Here is a 12,732-nt window from a genome sequence, read left to right as displayed (position 1 = left end):
TGAATAAATAGTAAATGGCTAGAGGATTAGACTGCTTAAAGGCCATTTGGCTTCTTCTGCGACTTAATCGTCTGTGGGTGGCTGGGGGACAGCGGCCACACTCATTCACTGGTCTTATCATTCATTTTCAGAGAGATGTTAATCTCTCACTGGAAAAAGTAACAATGACAACAGACCACAAGGTTCTGCACTCACTACAATGTTTTTATTTATTTTGATTTCCTAAAGATTGTATTTTTAGGGAAATTTTAAGGTCACAGCCAAATTGAGAGGAAGAAAGTGCAGAGGTGTCCTACATACCTCCCCACCCCCACCCCTCATACAAATACACACAGTAGGATCCATTGCCAATACCACTCACCACTTGAGATTGATCACCTGGAGTCTGTGGTTTGCATTAGAGCTCACTTTGGGTGGAATAGTCATTTCACAGCACTTGAAATCTGGGTTAATCTAAGTTTGTTCCTTGTTTTTGAAACCAGGTTTTGTATGTAGCCCAGGTTGGCTATAGTCCTGCCTCCTCCTCCTCCCAATCAGAAAAGTTTGTGAATATTGTCTTGCTTATTTTTCACAATGAAATAGCAAAAGATTTTTTTTTCTTGTGGTGACAGGGCTTGAACTCAGGCACTGTCCCTAAGCTCTTTTTGCTCAGGGTTAGTGCTCTACCACTTTGAAGCACTTCCAGTTTTAAGGTGGTTAATTGGAGATAAAGTCTCATAGACTTTCCTGCCAAGGCTGGCTTTGAACTATGATCCTCAGATCTCAGCCTCCTGAGTAGCTAGGATTACAGTCATGAGACACCAGCACCAGCAAAAGATCTGTTTTTATTTCAGTGGTTCCATCTAGATTGCATACTTTATTGGTCATGCCACATGCTAGTGTGGGAATACAGCATTTATAGAAACAAGCACCTTGTCCTTACACATAGATGGGTTCAACTGGGGTGGGGGGTGCTAGCAATTGTATTACTACATTCAGAAACTGACGATTACTACTGAATCTTTAAGCTTTTGCAACAAAGGAACAAGGTATGTGCTGTCTTAAGAGAGAACTGTTCCTGAAGTCAAAGGAGGCATCTATGAAGAAGTAACACTTGTGTGCACTAGTTCATGGATGTAGGATCTGGGGCATAGAACATGACTAAAGATTAGGGTGTATGCAGGGCGTCAGTGGTTCATACCTGTAATCTTAGCTACTCAAGAAGCTGAGATCTGAGGTTTACAGTTCAAAGCCAGCCTGAGCAGGAAAGTTTATGATATTCTTATCTCCAATTAACCACCAAAAAGGCAGAAATGGAGCTATGGCTCAAAGTCGGTAGAGTGCTAAAAAGAAAAGAAAAGAAACACACACACACACACACACACACACACACACACACACACACACACACACACACACACACACACACCCCAAGTAGGGCTCAGAGGTGAAGTGAGATGAGATTTTTGACCTTTGTCCTAAGAGGAAAGTTTAAAAGAGTTTCTAAGGAGAAAGGAGAAGAGACCCTCAGTTGCTTCTAGAGCTATCCAGTCAATCCTTTACCACTTGAACCATGTCCCCAGTCCAAGTGGAGATTTTGAAAACCTGCGAACGGGCTGGGTGGAAATGGGAGAGCAGTGGACCATGTGGTAAAGTCAAAGGATAACAGGGATATGGCAGGAGGTTTGTGCCTGGATAACCGGGACCTAGGAAATGAAATGAAAGCCACCGACATATACTTGGTGACTCCAAGGTGTCCTTGTATCTAAAGTTGGTCTTTCTGGATAGGCCCAGGCTCCTCTAGGGGTGTTACACCTCTGTGCTTATTTTCTGAGATATGCTGTCGTAATACCTGCTACGGTTCCTGTGAAATAAAATTTGTCCTTGTTCCAGAATGGACCTCGAAGCTATGCATTAAGTGGATGGAGGCGGGACTGGCACGACTTTTCCCAGGAAGATCCACAAACCCCGCCCCCGCCGTGAATGTCCCCGCCCCGCCCGTGTCGCCTTCCACGCATGCGTACTCCGCACAGCCTCTCGCGCTGCAGGCATACTGTGCGCGTGCGCGCTGTTCCTCCATGTGTGCCCCGGCGACTGGCAGGCACGGATAGGCTGTGATTTTAAATCCCTTTGGCTGGAAGACGCCGGAACCAACTGGGAAGCCTCAGCCACCTACGGGTGCTTCCCTCTCTCCATCTATCCCCTCCGCATACGTGGCCATGGGCAAGAGTCGGACCAAGCGATTCAAGCGACCTCAGTTCTCCCCTACGGGCAACTGTCAGGCCGAGGCTGCGGGAGCGGCGAATGGGACCGAAGTCGAAGAGGACGACGGGCCGGCGGCGGAGCTGCTGGAAAAGGTGAAGCCTGGGTACCGCCAGGTCCAGGCCTCGGGGGCGGGCGGCCTTCTGGCGCGCATGCGCACGGCGTGACTCTGACACTTGTGTCCCTGCAGCTCCAGCACCCGAGCGCTGAGGTTCGCGAGTGCGCCTGCGCGGGGCTGGCCCGCCTGGTGCAGCAGCGGCCGGCACTGCCCATCTTGGCTCGCCGCGATGCCGTCCGCCAGCTCGGGCCGCTGCTGCTCGACCCCAGCCTGGCGGTCCGGGAGACGGCGGCCGGCGCGCTGAGGTGAGCAGGGAGAGGGTCTGGGGTGGTGCCCACCGTGAGCGTCCCCGGCCTGAGGGTCAGCCAGGCGCGCGCCCTGCTTCGTCCTCAGTGCACTAGAAAGTTGAAAGTCCTGCATGTGCTTTCAGGAGGGGTGGGGGATGAAGTCGAGCTCCAGCCCTCCCCGCCCCCAGCCCCCAGGCCCGCACACCGCACACGTCCTACCGCTTCTCCTGGCAGCACGTCTCCCTCTTTAAGAATCCTCCACAGGGTCCCATGCCTAGTTGGATGAGCTCTTCCGCCCTGTACCAGGAAATGCTCCAAACGCAGGGGTGTTGGTCGGGTAGGACGTTCAACCAGAAAGATGATTTGTTGATGAAGAGAGGGAACTATGGAAAGGTCGAACGGTATTAGAGGAAATCTATGGGGAAAAATCAGGAGGGTGACGAAGCAGATGACCTTTGTGAATCAAGACCTGCACGAGGGTACCAAGGCAGGGAAAGTAGCGAGTAGAGCTTTCACCTCCGAGGGGACAGCACTAATGCTGCTTGGCCAGGATAGAGAACAGAACTGTTAGCTTGGCCGCAGGCAGTATGGTGAGAAATTACAGGGGGTGAATCTGGGAGACTGATACAGTGTCATGGGTGTTCCTGGAAGGACTGCATCAAGCAGCAGAGCCAGGTAAGATCACTGAGATGAGGCTGGCGGCCAAAAACTGATGACAGAGGAAACAGTAGCAGAATTGTTACAGTTCTGTCCATATATATTACTTATGTTTCAATCACTGATTTAGCAAATACTATCCAGTGCCTTAGATGAACTGCCACTGAACTAGACTGGGCTTGTAGGTAGTGAAGAAGACACACAACATTTTTGTCCTTGATGGGTGTGTGTGTGTGTGTATGTGTGTGTGTGTTGATCCTGGAGTGTGAACTTGGCCTGGGCACTGTCCCTGAAGGTATATTTTTGGTTAGTTGGTTTTTTCCCTGGGCTGCAGGCTAGCACTTGAGCCACACCTCCACTTCCAACTTTTTAGTATCTCACAGACTTTCCTGCCCTGGCTGGCTTCAAACCTCCATCCTCAGATCTCAGCTTCCTGAGTAGCTAGGATTACAGGCATGAGCTGCCAGTGCCTGGCTGATGAATCTTGAAAAAAAAAAAATGTGTATGTGCTGGTCCTGTGCTTTTTTGCTCAAGATAAGTGTTCTACCACTTGAGCCACAGTTCCACTCAGTCTTTTTAGCTGGTTAATTGGAAATAGTCTCACAGACTTTCCTGCCCAGGCTGGCTTCCAACAGTGATTCTCAGATCTCAGCCTCCTTAGTAGCTAGAATTGATGACATGTGGGAGCCATCAGTGCACAGCTCTTGATGAATTTTTTGTATGTTTTTGTGCCCATCCTGGGGCTTGAACTCAGAGCCTGGGTGCTATCTCTGAGCATTTTTGCTCAAGACTAGCACTCTTATCACTTGAGCCACAGTTCCATTTTCAGCTTTTTTGATGGTTGATTGGGATCAGAGTCTCACAGACTTTCCTGTCCAGGCTGGCTTTAAGCCATGATCCTTAGATCTCAGCCTCCTGAGTAGTTAGGATTACAGGCACAAGCCACTGGTGCTTAGCCCTTGTGATGAATCTTAGTCTGTTGATGGAGATGAGCATTAACCAAGTGGTCACCTAAGCGTCTAATTTCAACCAACGACAGTTACAGAGAGTGTACCTGTAGGGGTCCAAGGAAGAAAACCTTGAGCAAGTTATGTTTGATATAAGATCTAAGGATGAGTGGAGCTTGACCATTGATAGAGGACAGTAGACATCCTTCTTTCCCTGGGGAGGAAACAGCATGTGAAAGCCCTCCCCCAATCATACACAGAGTAGGAGGTCCTGGGAGATTGTTGAGGCGTCTTCTGACTTCTTCCCATATTCTTAGTGTCTGACATAGTTCTGTACACTCAGAAAGCAAGCAGTGTCTTTCCAATTAAAGTTAAGTTTAGGGCTGGGAACATGGCCTAGTGGTAAAGTGCTCATCTTGTATACATGAAGCCCTGGGTTCGATTCCTCAGCACCACATATATAGAAAAGGCCAGAAGTGGCGCTGTGGCTCAAGTGACAGCCTTGAGCAAAAAGAAGCCAGGGACAGTGCTCAGGCCCTGAGTTCAAGGCCCAGCACTGGCAAAAAAAAAAAAAAAACAAGAAAAAAAAAACAACCCCAAAACAAACAAAGTTAAATTTAGCCAGGCTGTGATGGCTCACACCTATAATCTAGCTTCTCAAGAGTCTGAGAGAGGGGCTGGGAATATGGCCTAGTGGCAAGAGTGCTTGCCTCATATACATGAAGCCCTGGGTTGGTTTCCCAAGCACCACATACATAGAAAATGGCCAGAAGTGGCGCTGTGGCTCAAGTGGCAGAGTGCTAGCCTTGAGCAAAAAGAAGCCAGGGACAGTGCTCAGGCCCTGAGTCCAAGGCCCAGGACTGGCCAAAAAAAAAAAAAAAAGTCTGAGAGATCTGAGGATTAAGATTCAAAGCCTGCCAGGCAGACAGGTCTCTATTTAGCCAACAAACACAGAAGATGAAGTATGGCCCAAGTGGTACAGTGCCAGTCTTGAGAGAAAAAACTAAGCGAAAGCAGGTATCAGCAAAAAAATAAATAAAAATTAAATTAACTTTAGCCAGGAGATGCTACTCTGAGTATTCTCACCTTAGTCCTTGCTACCCTTGCCTTGATTCCAAGAAATAGTCCCTTCATAAAAGTATAATTTATCTATATTAAGGGCACAGTCTCCCCAGCCCCCTTCTGTAGCTTGCATCTATGTGCTGTCTCAGATGCAAAACTAAGAGGCATTTGTGTGCATCCTGTCCACAAAGGACCCAAATAGGGGAAACAGTGGATTTGATCCTGCAGTGCATCAATAGAATGGAAGCCCCAGATTGAAAAGTCTTAAGTGTGACTAGAAAGTAAAGCATGTTTTCAACTCCTTATGTAGAAATCTCAGTGCCTGTGGAGGTTTTGAAGTTTGTGATGACATGGTGACGAAGGATATCATGACTCCCCTGGTGGCTCTGCTAAAAGAGGTATGTCATTCCTTATATGTCTCAATGGCAGCTTCCATGTGTAGCATCTAAGAGATAAGCTTAAAAGCTTTTCTGTCATTTTTTCTCTTCTTTCTTCCCTTTCATCCTTCCCTTCCCGCTTTCTTCCTTTCTGACTTTTGTGTTAGCTATTTTGTCTTCCTTAGATTCATCTGGGAACCTCACTCATCTTGGAAGCCTTGATATTCTCATCATTGACCCCACTCTGTTATTTTGTCTCCACAACCTTTATTTACATGAAGTTTGGAAAAGACCTTTCTGCAACTCTCTGGCCTCTTTTTTTTTTTTTTGGCAGTCCTGGGGCTTGGACTCAGGGCCTGAGCACTGTCCCTGGCCTCTTCTTGCTCAAGGCTAGCACTCTGCCACTTGAGCCACAGCGCCACTTCTGGCCGTTTTCTATATATGTGGTGCTGAGGAATAGAACCCAGGGCTTCATGTATAGAAGGCAAGCACTCAAGCCACTAGGCCATATCCCCAGCCCGGCCTCACTCTTTTAGACTTTAAAACTTCACACAATAAATAGTATTTGTTGATGGCTTACTTATGTGCCAGGTATAGTTTTTATGTTGTGTGTATTGAGGTTAGTCCTCTTTTTTTGTACTTCCCTCTGGTGCTCTAGTAATTGAACCCAGAGCCTCATGTATGCTAGCCAAGCACTCTACTCAGACCAGATATTGTTATTCCTATTTGATAGATAACAAAGCCAGAGCATGACATTTCAATTTTATTGTAAAGATTATGTTGTAGTGTGTGTGTGTGTGTGTGTGTGTGTGTGTGTGTGTTTGTGTTTGCCAATCCTGGGACTTGAACTCAAGGCCTAACTGCTATCCCTGAGCTTCTTTTGCTCAAGGCTAGTGCTCTACCACTTTTCTCTAAAGCAGTGATCCTCAACCAAGGGCACTTTTGTCCTACTTTGCCTCCCAGTACCTCAGTTTTATATTTGTGTCTGGAGATCCAGGGTAATAGTTAATCCACTTCATAAGTGTAATGTGGAATTCAATGACATATGTGAAGTGTTTAGAATATTGCTTTAGGATATGCTATGTAGATGTTAACTGTGACGTTTCTTTGCCTTTCTTCCATTAAAACAATAACAAAGTAAATGTTTAGTGTTGATTTTGTACTTTTTTTTGTTGTTGGTTGTGGGGTTTGAACTCTGGGCCTGGGCGCTGTCCTTCAACTCTTCAGCTCAAGGCTAGTGCTCTACCACTTTGAGCCATAGCGCCACTTCCAGTTTTCTGGTGGTTAATTGGAGGTAATAATCTCATGGACTTTCCTGCCTGGGCTGGATTTGAACCATGATCCTCACTCTCAGCATCCTGAGTAGCTAGGATTATAGGCATGAGCCACTGGTACGCGACTGATTTTATACTTTTATTTAAAATGTAAATGGGTTGTACATCAAGTTTACAAAAGGACTTGGGGACTTCTCTTGTCTGTTGCTTGCCAAAAAGGATGCCTAGCTGTGGAAATTGAGCTTAGGAAAATTTGACAGGCTGGTTAACCACAGTAATTTCTGATGTTTAGTTTCTGTGATACTTCACTATCATTAGCTGTTTTGTTTAATTATTCTTTTGAACCATAGTGCTAATCATGGTATTTGGTTGCAGTGTGGTGCTGGACTGGAATCAAATGAGATGTCTCCACAGGAGAAGAAAGACCAGAACAGAAACTCTCTTGAGAACATAGCCAATGAGGCTGTGAACGTGCTGTGGAATATATGGTAAGCTGTTCCCAGAGCGCAGTTCCCTGGTGCATCCTGCTAAGCTCTGAAGGAGCCTCTGTTCCCCTGGCTAGGCCTAAACCCATGGCACAATACTAGGTAGGAGGTAGTGTCAGGTGACCTGAGACCAACCCTCCTTTCAGCCCTTCTCCTAGCTTGATGGTGTCCTTTCCATTTTGCAGCTCTTCCTTCTAGTTACTGCTGCTGACAAAAAATAAGAGGAATCATGACCTTTAGTGCTGCCCACTTTCCCCCTTTGTCCATCAGCTCCCGCATAGCCCAGCAGCAGTTGTTGAGCTAATGGTCCCAGTATGAACCTGCTTTAGGGTGGATTGAGAGTAGGACCACCAACCATGACTGTGCTGTATTCCTCTGTCCTGGAAGTGCTGATATGAGGGGAATAGAATACCCAAGGAGCTCCCATGGTCCAATAGGAAGAAGGCTATGATTGTAGCCCTGATGGGGTGGGGTAGGCCAGCTACTGGGCATGGAAATGGCTAGGAACACCTGGACTTCCATTTTATGTCCCTAATGATGGCAGGACACTGTCATAGTTCCTTACTCAACCAGCAGTGATTATAACACTGACCTCAAAAGCCAAAATGTGGGGCTGGGAATGTGGCATATTGATAGAGTGCTTGCCTAGCATGTGTGAAGCCCTGGGCTCAATTCCTCAGTACCACATACACAGAAAAAGCTGGAAGTGGCGCTGTGGCTCAAGTGATAGAGTGCTAGCCTTGAGCAAAAGAAGCTCAGGGACAGTGCCCAGGTCCTGAGTTCAAGCCCCCGCACTGACAAAAAAAAAGCCAAAGTGTTTTTTAGAATAAAGATAAAATTGGCTTCTGAAAAGCTGGACTTCAATTTAAACTAATGAGTACATTCAACTATAAGTATTGGCAAGATCAGATTGGACAAAACGTTTTTGTTTTGATTTGTTGAGACAGGGAAACTTGCTTTATAGCTTGTGTTAACCTCAAAATCAAGATCCTCCTGCCATCATCTCCCCAAGTGCTATTACAGCCTAGCTACAGGAAATGGTGTTAGAACAAACAGATAAGTGCTGTTTTTCTGTGTGCCACGGAACGTCCTTTTTTTCTGCTGATACTTTTTTTTCTGATGCTGAGGACTTGTGCATACTAATCACATTCTCTAGTATCCAGCCCCTATAGATGTTTTAAATTGGAAATTTCTTTTTAAAATTTCTTTGATGCCAGGTGGTGGTGGCTCATGCCTGTAGCTACTCAGGAGAAAAGCCAGCCCAGGCAGGAATGTCCTTGAGACTCTTCTCTCCAATTAACCACCAAAAATCTGGAAATAGAGCTGGGGTCTCAAGTGGTAGAGTGCTAGCCTTGACCACAGAAACTCAGGGACATTACTCCTGAGTTCAAGCCCTAATACCCCATTACTAGCCCGTGTGCGGGTGGCGCACACACACACACACACACATTTCTTTGAAAAGAGAACTGGGATCCTTTGACTTAAATATTTTTTTTTTGGGGGGGGGGGGCTGGTCCTGGGCCTTGAACTCAGGGCCTGGGCTCTGTCCCTGAACCTCTCTGTGCTCAAAGCTAGTGCTCTACCACTTGAACCATAGTGCCAGTTCTGGCTTTTTCTGTTTATGTAGTGCCGAGGAACCAAACCCAGGGCTTCATGCATGCTAGGCAGGTACTCTACCACTAAGCCAAACTCCAAGCTCAACTTTGAGTTAAATCTTAACCCTAGCTACTTGAGAGGGTGAGATTATATGGGTCACAGTTAAAGTTAAACCCAGTCAGAAAAGTTCCATGAGTCTCCCCTTCTCAACAGATGACTGAGTGCAGTGGTGTGTACTTGTCATCCTAGCTATGATGGGAACCCTAAAATGAGTGGATTAAAGTCCAGACATGCACCTAGGAAGCAGAGGAGACCCTATTTAATAACAACCAGCATAGGAGGATTGCAGTTCAAGACCAATCTGGGCAGAAAAGTTTGAGAGGTTCTATCTTAACCCATGGCTAGTCATGGTGGCACAGGCCTACCATCCCTACTGATGCAGGGAAGCAAGTAGGAGAAGCACAGCTCAGGCTGGCTCAGGCATAGAGTGATACCCTGCCTTGAAAATAACTACCCCAAAAGGGGCTGGAGGTGTGGCTCATGTGGTAGAGCTCCTAGCAAGCAGGAGGCCTTGAGTTCAACCTCCAGGACCATCAAAAAAAAATTATTTAAAAGGAGCCTGAATAAATACAAAGTGATTTCTGTGTCCTGCATGCGTCTGTATGCTCTCTCTGTGTTGTTTATAGCTATCACTACTTTAATGGTTTTGTTTCATAGGTTATATTTCCCATTACCTTCTTGACCATACTTCAATGCTACAGAAATTTGACAGATAGCAAACACAGCATAACAGATTCCTTGCATAACAGATTTAGTAACATTAAATCTGTTAGTGTGCCACGTGTGTGTATGCTGTGTATGTAGGAGTATCTTTCTTTGTAAACCTGGATAGAATTACCATTAGTTCTTTGTGCACCTTGTACTTCATGTATGAGTTCATTGAAAAGTACTGACTTTAAAAACAATTATTAGAGTAATGTCTCTGCTGCCGATTACAGTTTCTGCTTTATGAAGTAATTGCAGTCTAGAAGGAGTGAATAAATTGTAATTTGCTTTTTGAATGATGTGGAACCTTTTGTCTTACTTAAACTTCTCATTACTGGGGTATAGTGGAAATAAAGAGTAGGCTGAGCCCAGAGAACCTGGGGACTGGACGTGGCTCTACCTCTAACAAGATCTGTGACCTTCACACAGGTCATTTTACCTTTTGGGACCTGGATTTTCTCATCTATAAAATGGGCCGTTGGTTTAAAGGATTTCTAAGAGGTCAATTAGCTCTAGCCTCCTAGAGGGCTGGAGATAAGGAAATGGGGCTGAGAGCGCCACCTAAAGGAGATAAAAAATGCAGCCAGTTCTCATATACAGTAAAGGTGGGCATTTTATTTTTTAATCTATAAAAACCCCAGAGGTAGGGGTGGGAAGGGCTCCAGTTTGGGGATTTTATAAAGCCAAATTTATTTTTTTCATGGGTTTCTATGGTTGATTTAATGTTAAAATGTGAATAGTAAAACTTTTTTTTCCCCCTTCAATTTAGTGAATGCAGTAGTAGAGCAGTGTCTATATTCAACAAAGAAGGGTGTTTGGAGATTGTGTTAAAGTATTTAAGTAGGTTTCCCACCAATGTTGACCTGGCTATTTCAGTAGGTAAGTGAAGAAAAGGTGATGGTTTGTTAAATATGTGTAGCCTGTTCAAAAGTTTGTTTTCATACATAGTATATTAATGCTGTAGGAGTAATTTTTTCTGACTGTATATAAATGTATAGTGGAAGAGTACTATTTGTTCTGAATCTTCAAATCTGTGGTTACTACTATAATCATAATTTTCTTGCTTTTTGCTTAGGAAGGAAAGAAGGTAATTATGTGAGTGGGTTTGGTTTCTAGTAGAAGCCTTTATTAATTCTTGGAGTTGTCATCTTCATTTACTAAGAGTGACCACAACAATCAGGCCTTTGTGCCAAGGTTAAATAGGACCCGAACTTCAATATCTTGCACCATGGTCATATTGCAAACTCCCAGAGAGACTATGCTTTTTTTTTTTTTTTTTTTGTAGTACTGAGATTTGAACCCAAGGCCTTGTACTTGCTAGACAGATACTCCACCACTGAGCAGTGCTCCCAGCCACCTTTTGCATTGATTATTTTGGAGATAAGGTCTTTCTCATGCCTGAACCTCAGTTTTTCTGCACCCTGCCATGCCCAGCTTCTTCAGATGGAGTCTCACAGGCTTTCTTGGCCTATAATCATAAACCCCTGACCTCTGCCTCTGGAGTTGCTAACATTACAGATGTGGCCACCAGCACCTTAGACCTGTGTCCCTTCTGCAAAGCAGAGTTCACAAACTTCAGCTGCCTTGGCTCCCTCATCTTTCAATGGGGCTCTAGAGTCTTTGGGTCCCTCAGGTCAGTGGGGAGAGGAGGCAGAAAGCAGAGGCTGGGCAGCTCCACAGAGTTCTGAGTACGAGCTGATGAAAAGCCTTTCTTCTACCATCACGATGTTCCCCACCAGTGCCTCTCTGTGCCCTTATGGATGCTTTATCACTATCCAAACAGAGCAGGACAAACAACAAAGAGGTGGAATAAATACCACTTGAAAAATTAAAAATGAGTTTATACAGTGAAATCTTGGTGAGGCCAGTGTTAGGAGAAAAAGGGGGTTTCAAAACAGTTTACCTGTTTCTAGAAAATTCACAGGTGGCATTATTAGCAGTTTTATTACTATCATAGAGTTACATGGAAATTAGTTCATAGCTTTTAGAAGAAAAGATTTTATTTTTGTGCTTTTAATCTTTAGATTTATTTTCATGTATTTAGTATTTGTGTTTCTGTGTGTGGTACATGTGTGCCAGTCCTGGTGCTTGAACTCAGGTCCTAAGCCCTGTCTCTGAAAGTGCTCCATAACTTGAACCACAGCTCTATTCCAGCTTTTTGGTGGTTAATTTGGAGTAAGAGTCTCACGGACTTCCCAGCTCAGGCTGACCTGGACCCTCATTCCTCAGATTTCAGCTCCTAAGGAGCCAGGATTACAGACATGAATCATCTGTGCTGGCTGATTTAGTTTTTTGAACTTTAGTGAACTTTTAGTTTTTACACTTTAATGAAAATTATTTTTTGAAATGGACCAGAATAAAGTTTTGTATTATATAATAGTATTTTCTTTCTCCATTTAACTAGTTCATGACTTTTCTTTATTTTATTTAATTTATTTTTGCAGTCCTGGGGCTTGAACTCAAGGCCTGAGCACTGTCTCTGAACTTCTTTTACTCAAGGCTAGCCTTTACCACTTGAGCCACAGTGCCGTGACACCTCCTTTTTTTTTTTTTTGAGTGGTTAATTGGAGATGAGTCTCACGAAGACTTTTCTGCCTGGGATGCCTTCAAACCACTATCCTCAGATCTCAGTCTCCTGAGTAGTTAGGATTACAGGCTTGAGCCACAGGCACCTGGCTCCCTGAGTTGTTGTTGTTGTTGTTGTTTTTTTCCCCAGTCCTGGGGCTTGTACTCAGGGCCTGAGCACTGCTCCTGGCTTCTTGTTGCTCAAGGCCAGCATTCTACCCCTTGAGCCACATCACCATTTTTGGCCTTTTATGTTTATGTGGTGTTGAGGAATTGAACCCAGGGCTTCATGCATGCTAGGCAAGCACTCTACTGCTAAGCCACATTCCCAACCCCTCCCTGAGCTTTGTTTGCTCAAGGCTAGTGCTGTGCCACTTTGAGCCACAGTGCTACTTCCAGTTTTCTGGTGGTTAATTGG

General features: G+C 45.1%; 1 protein-coding gene across 2 annotated transcripts in view; it reads left to right on the top strand.

Moving 5' to 3' along the window:
* Positions 1-2,017: 2,017 nt before the first annotated feature.
* Heatr3 (HEAT repeat containing 3) overlaps positions 2,018-12,732 on the top strand; it is a 44,657-nt gene continuing 33,942 nt past the window's right edge. Inside the window, exons 1-5 of one of the 2 annotated variants that reach the window (XM_048355654.1) lie at positions 2,018-2,336; positions 2,432-2,604; positions 5,563-5,650; positions 7,279-7,391; positions 10,519-10,628. In XM_048355654.1, the coding sequence (XP_048211611.1) occupies positions 2,199-2,336; positions 2,432-2,604; positions 5,563-5,650; positions 7,279-7,391; positions 10,519-10,628 (622 nt within the window). In that variant the 5' untranslated portion in view covers positions 2,018-2,198. The remainder of the gene's footprint in view (positions 2,337-2,431; positions 2,605-5,562; positions 5,651-7,278; positions 7,392-10,518; positions 10,629-12,732) is intronic. The other variant, XM_048355653.1, reaches the window with a different exon arrangement.

This window comes from Perognathus longimembris, chromosome 10, assembly GCF_023159225.1.
Source record: "Perognathus longimembris pacificus isolate PPM17 chromosome 10, ASM2315922v1, whole genome shotgun sequence".
Lineage (NCBI taxonomy): Eukaryota > Metazoa > Chordata > Mammalia > Rodentia > Heteromyidae > Perognathus > Perognathus longimembris.
The sequence above is the reverse complement of the archived record's forward strand: the minus strand, read 5'-3'. Positions and strand labels throughout refer to the sequence as shown.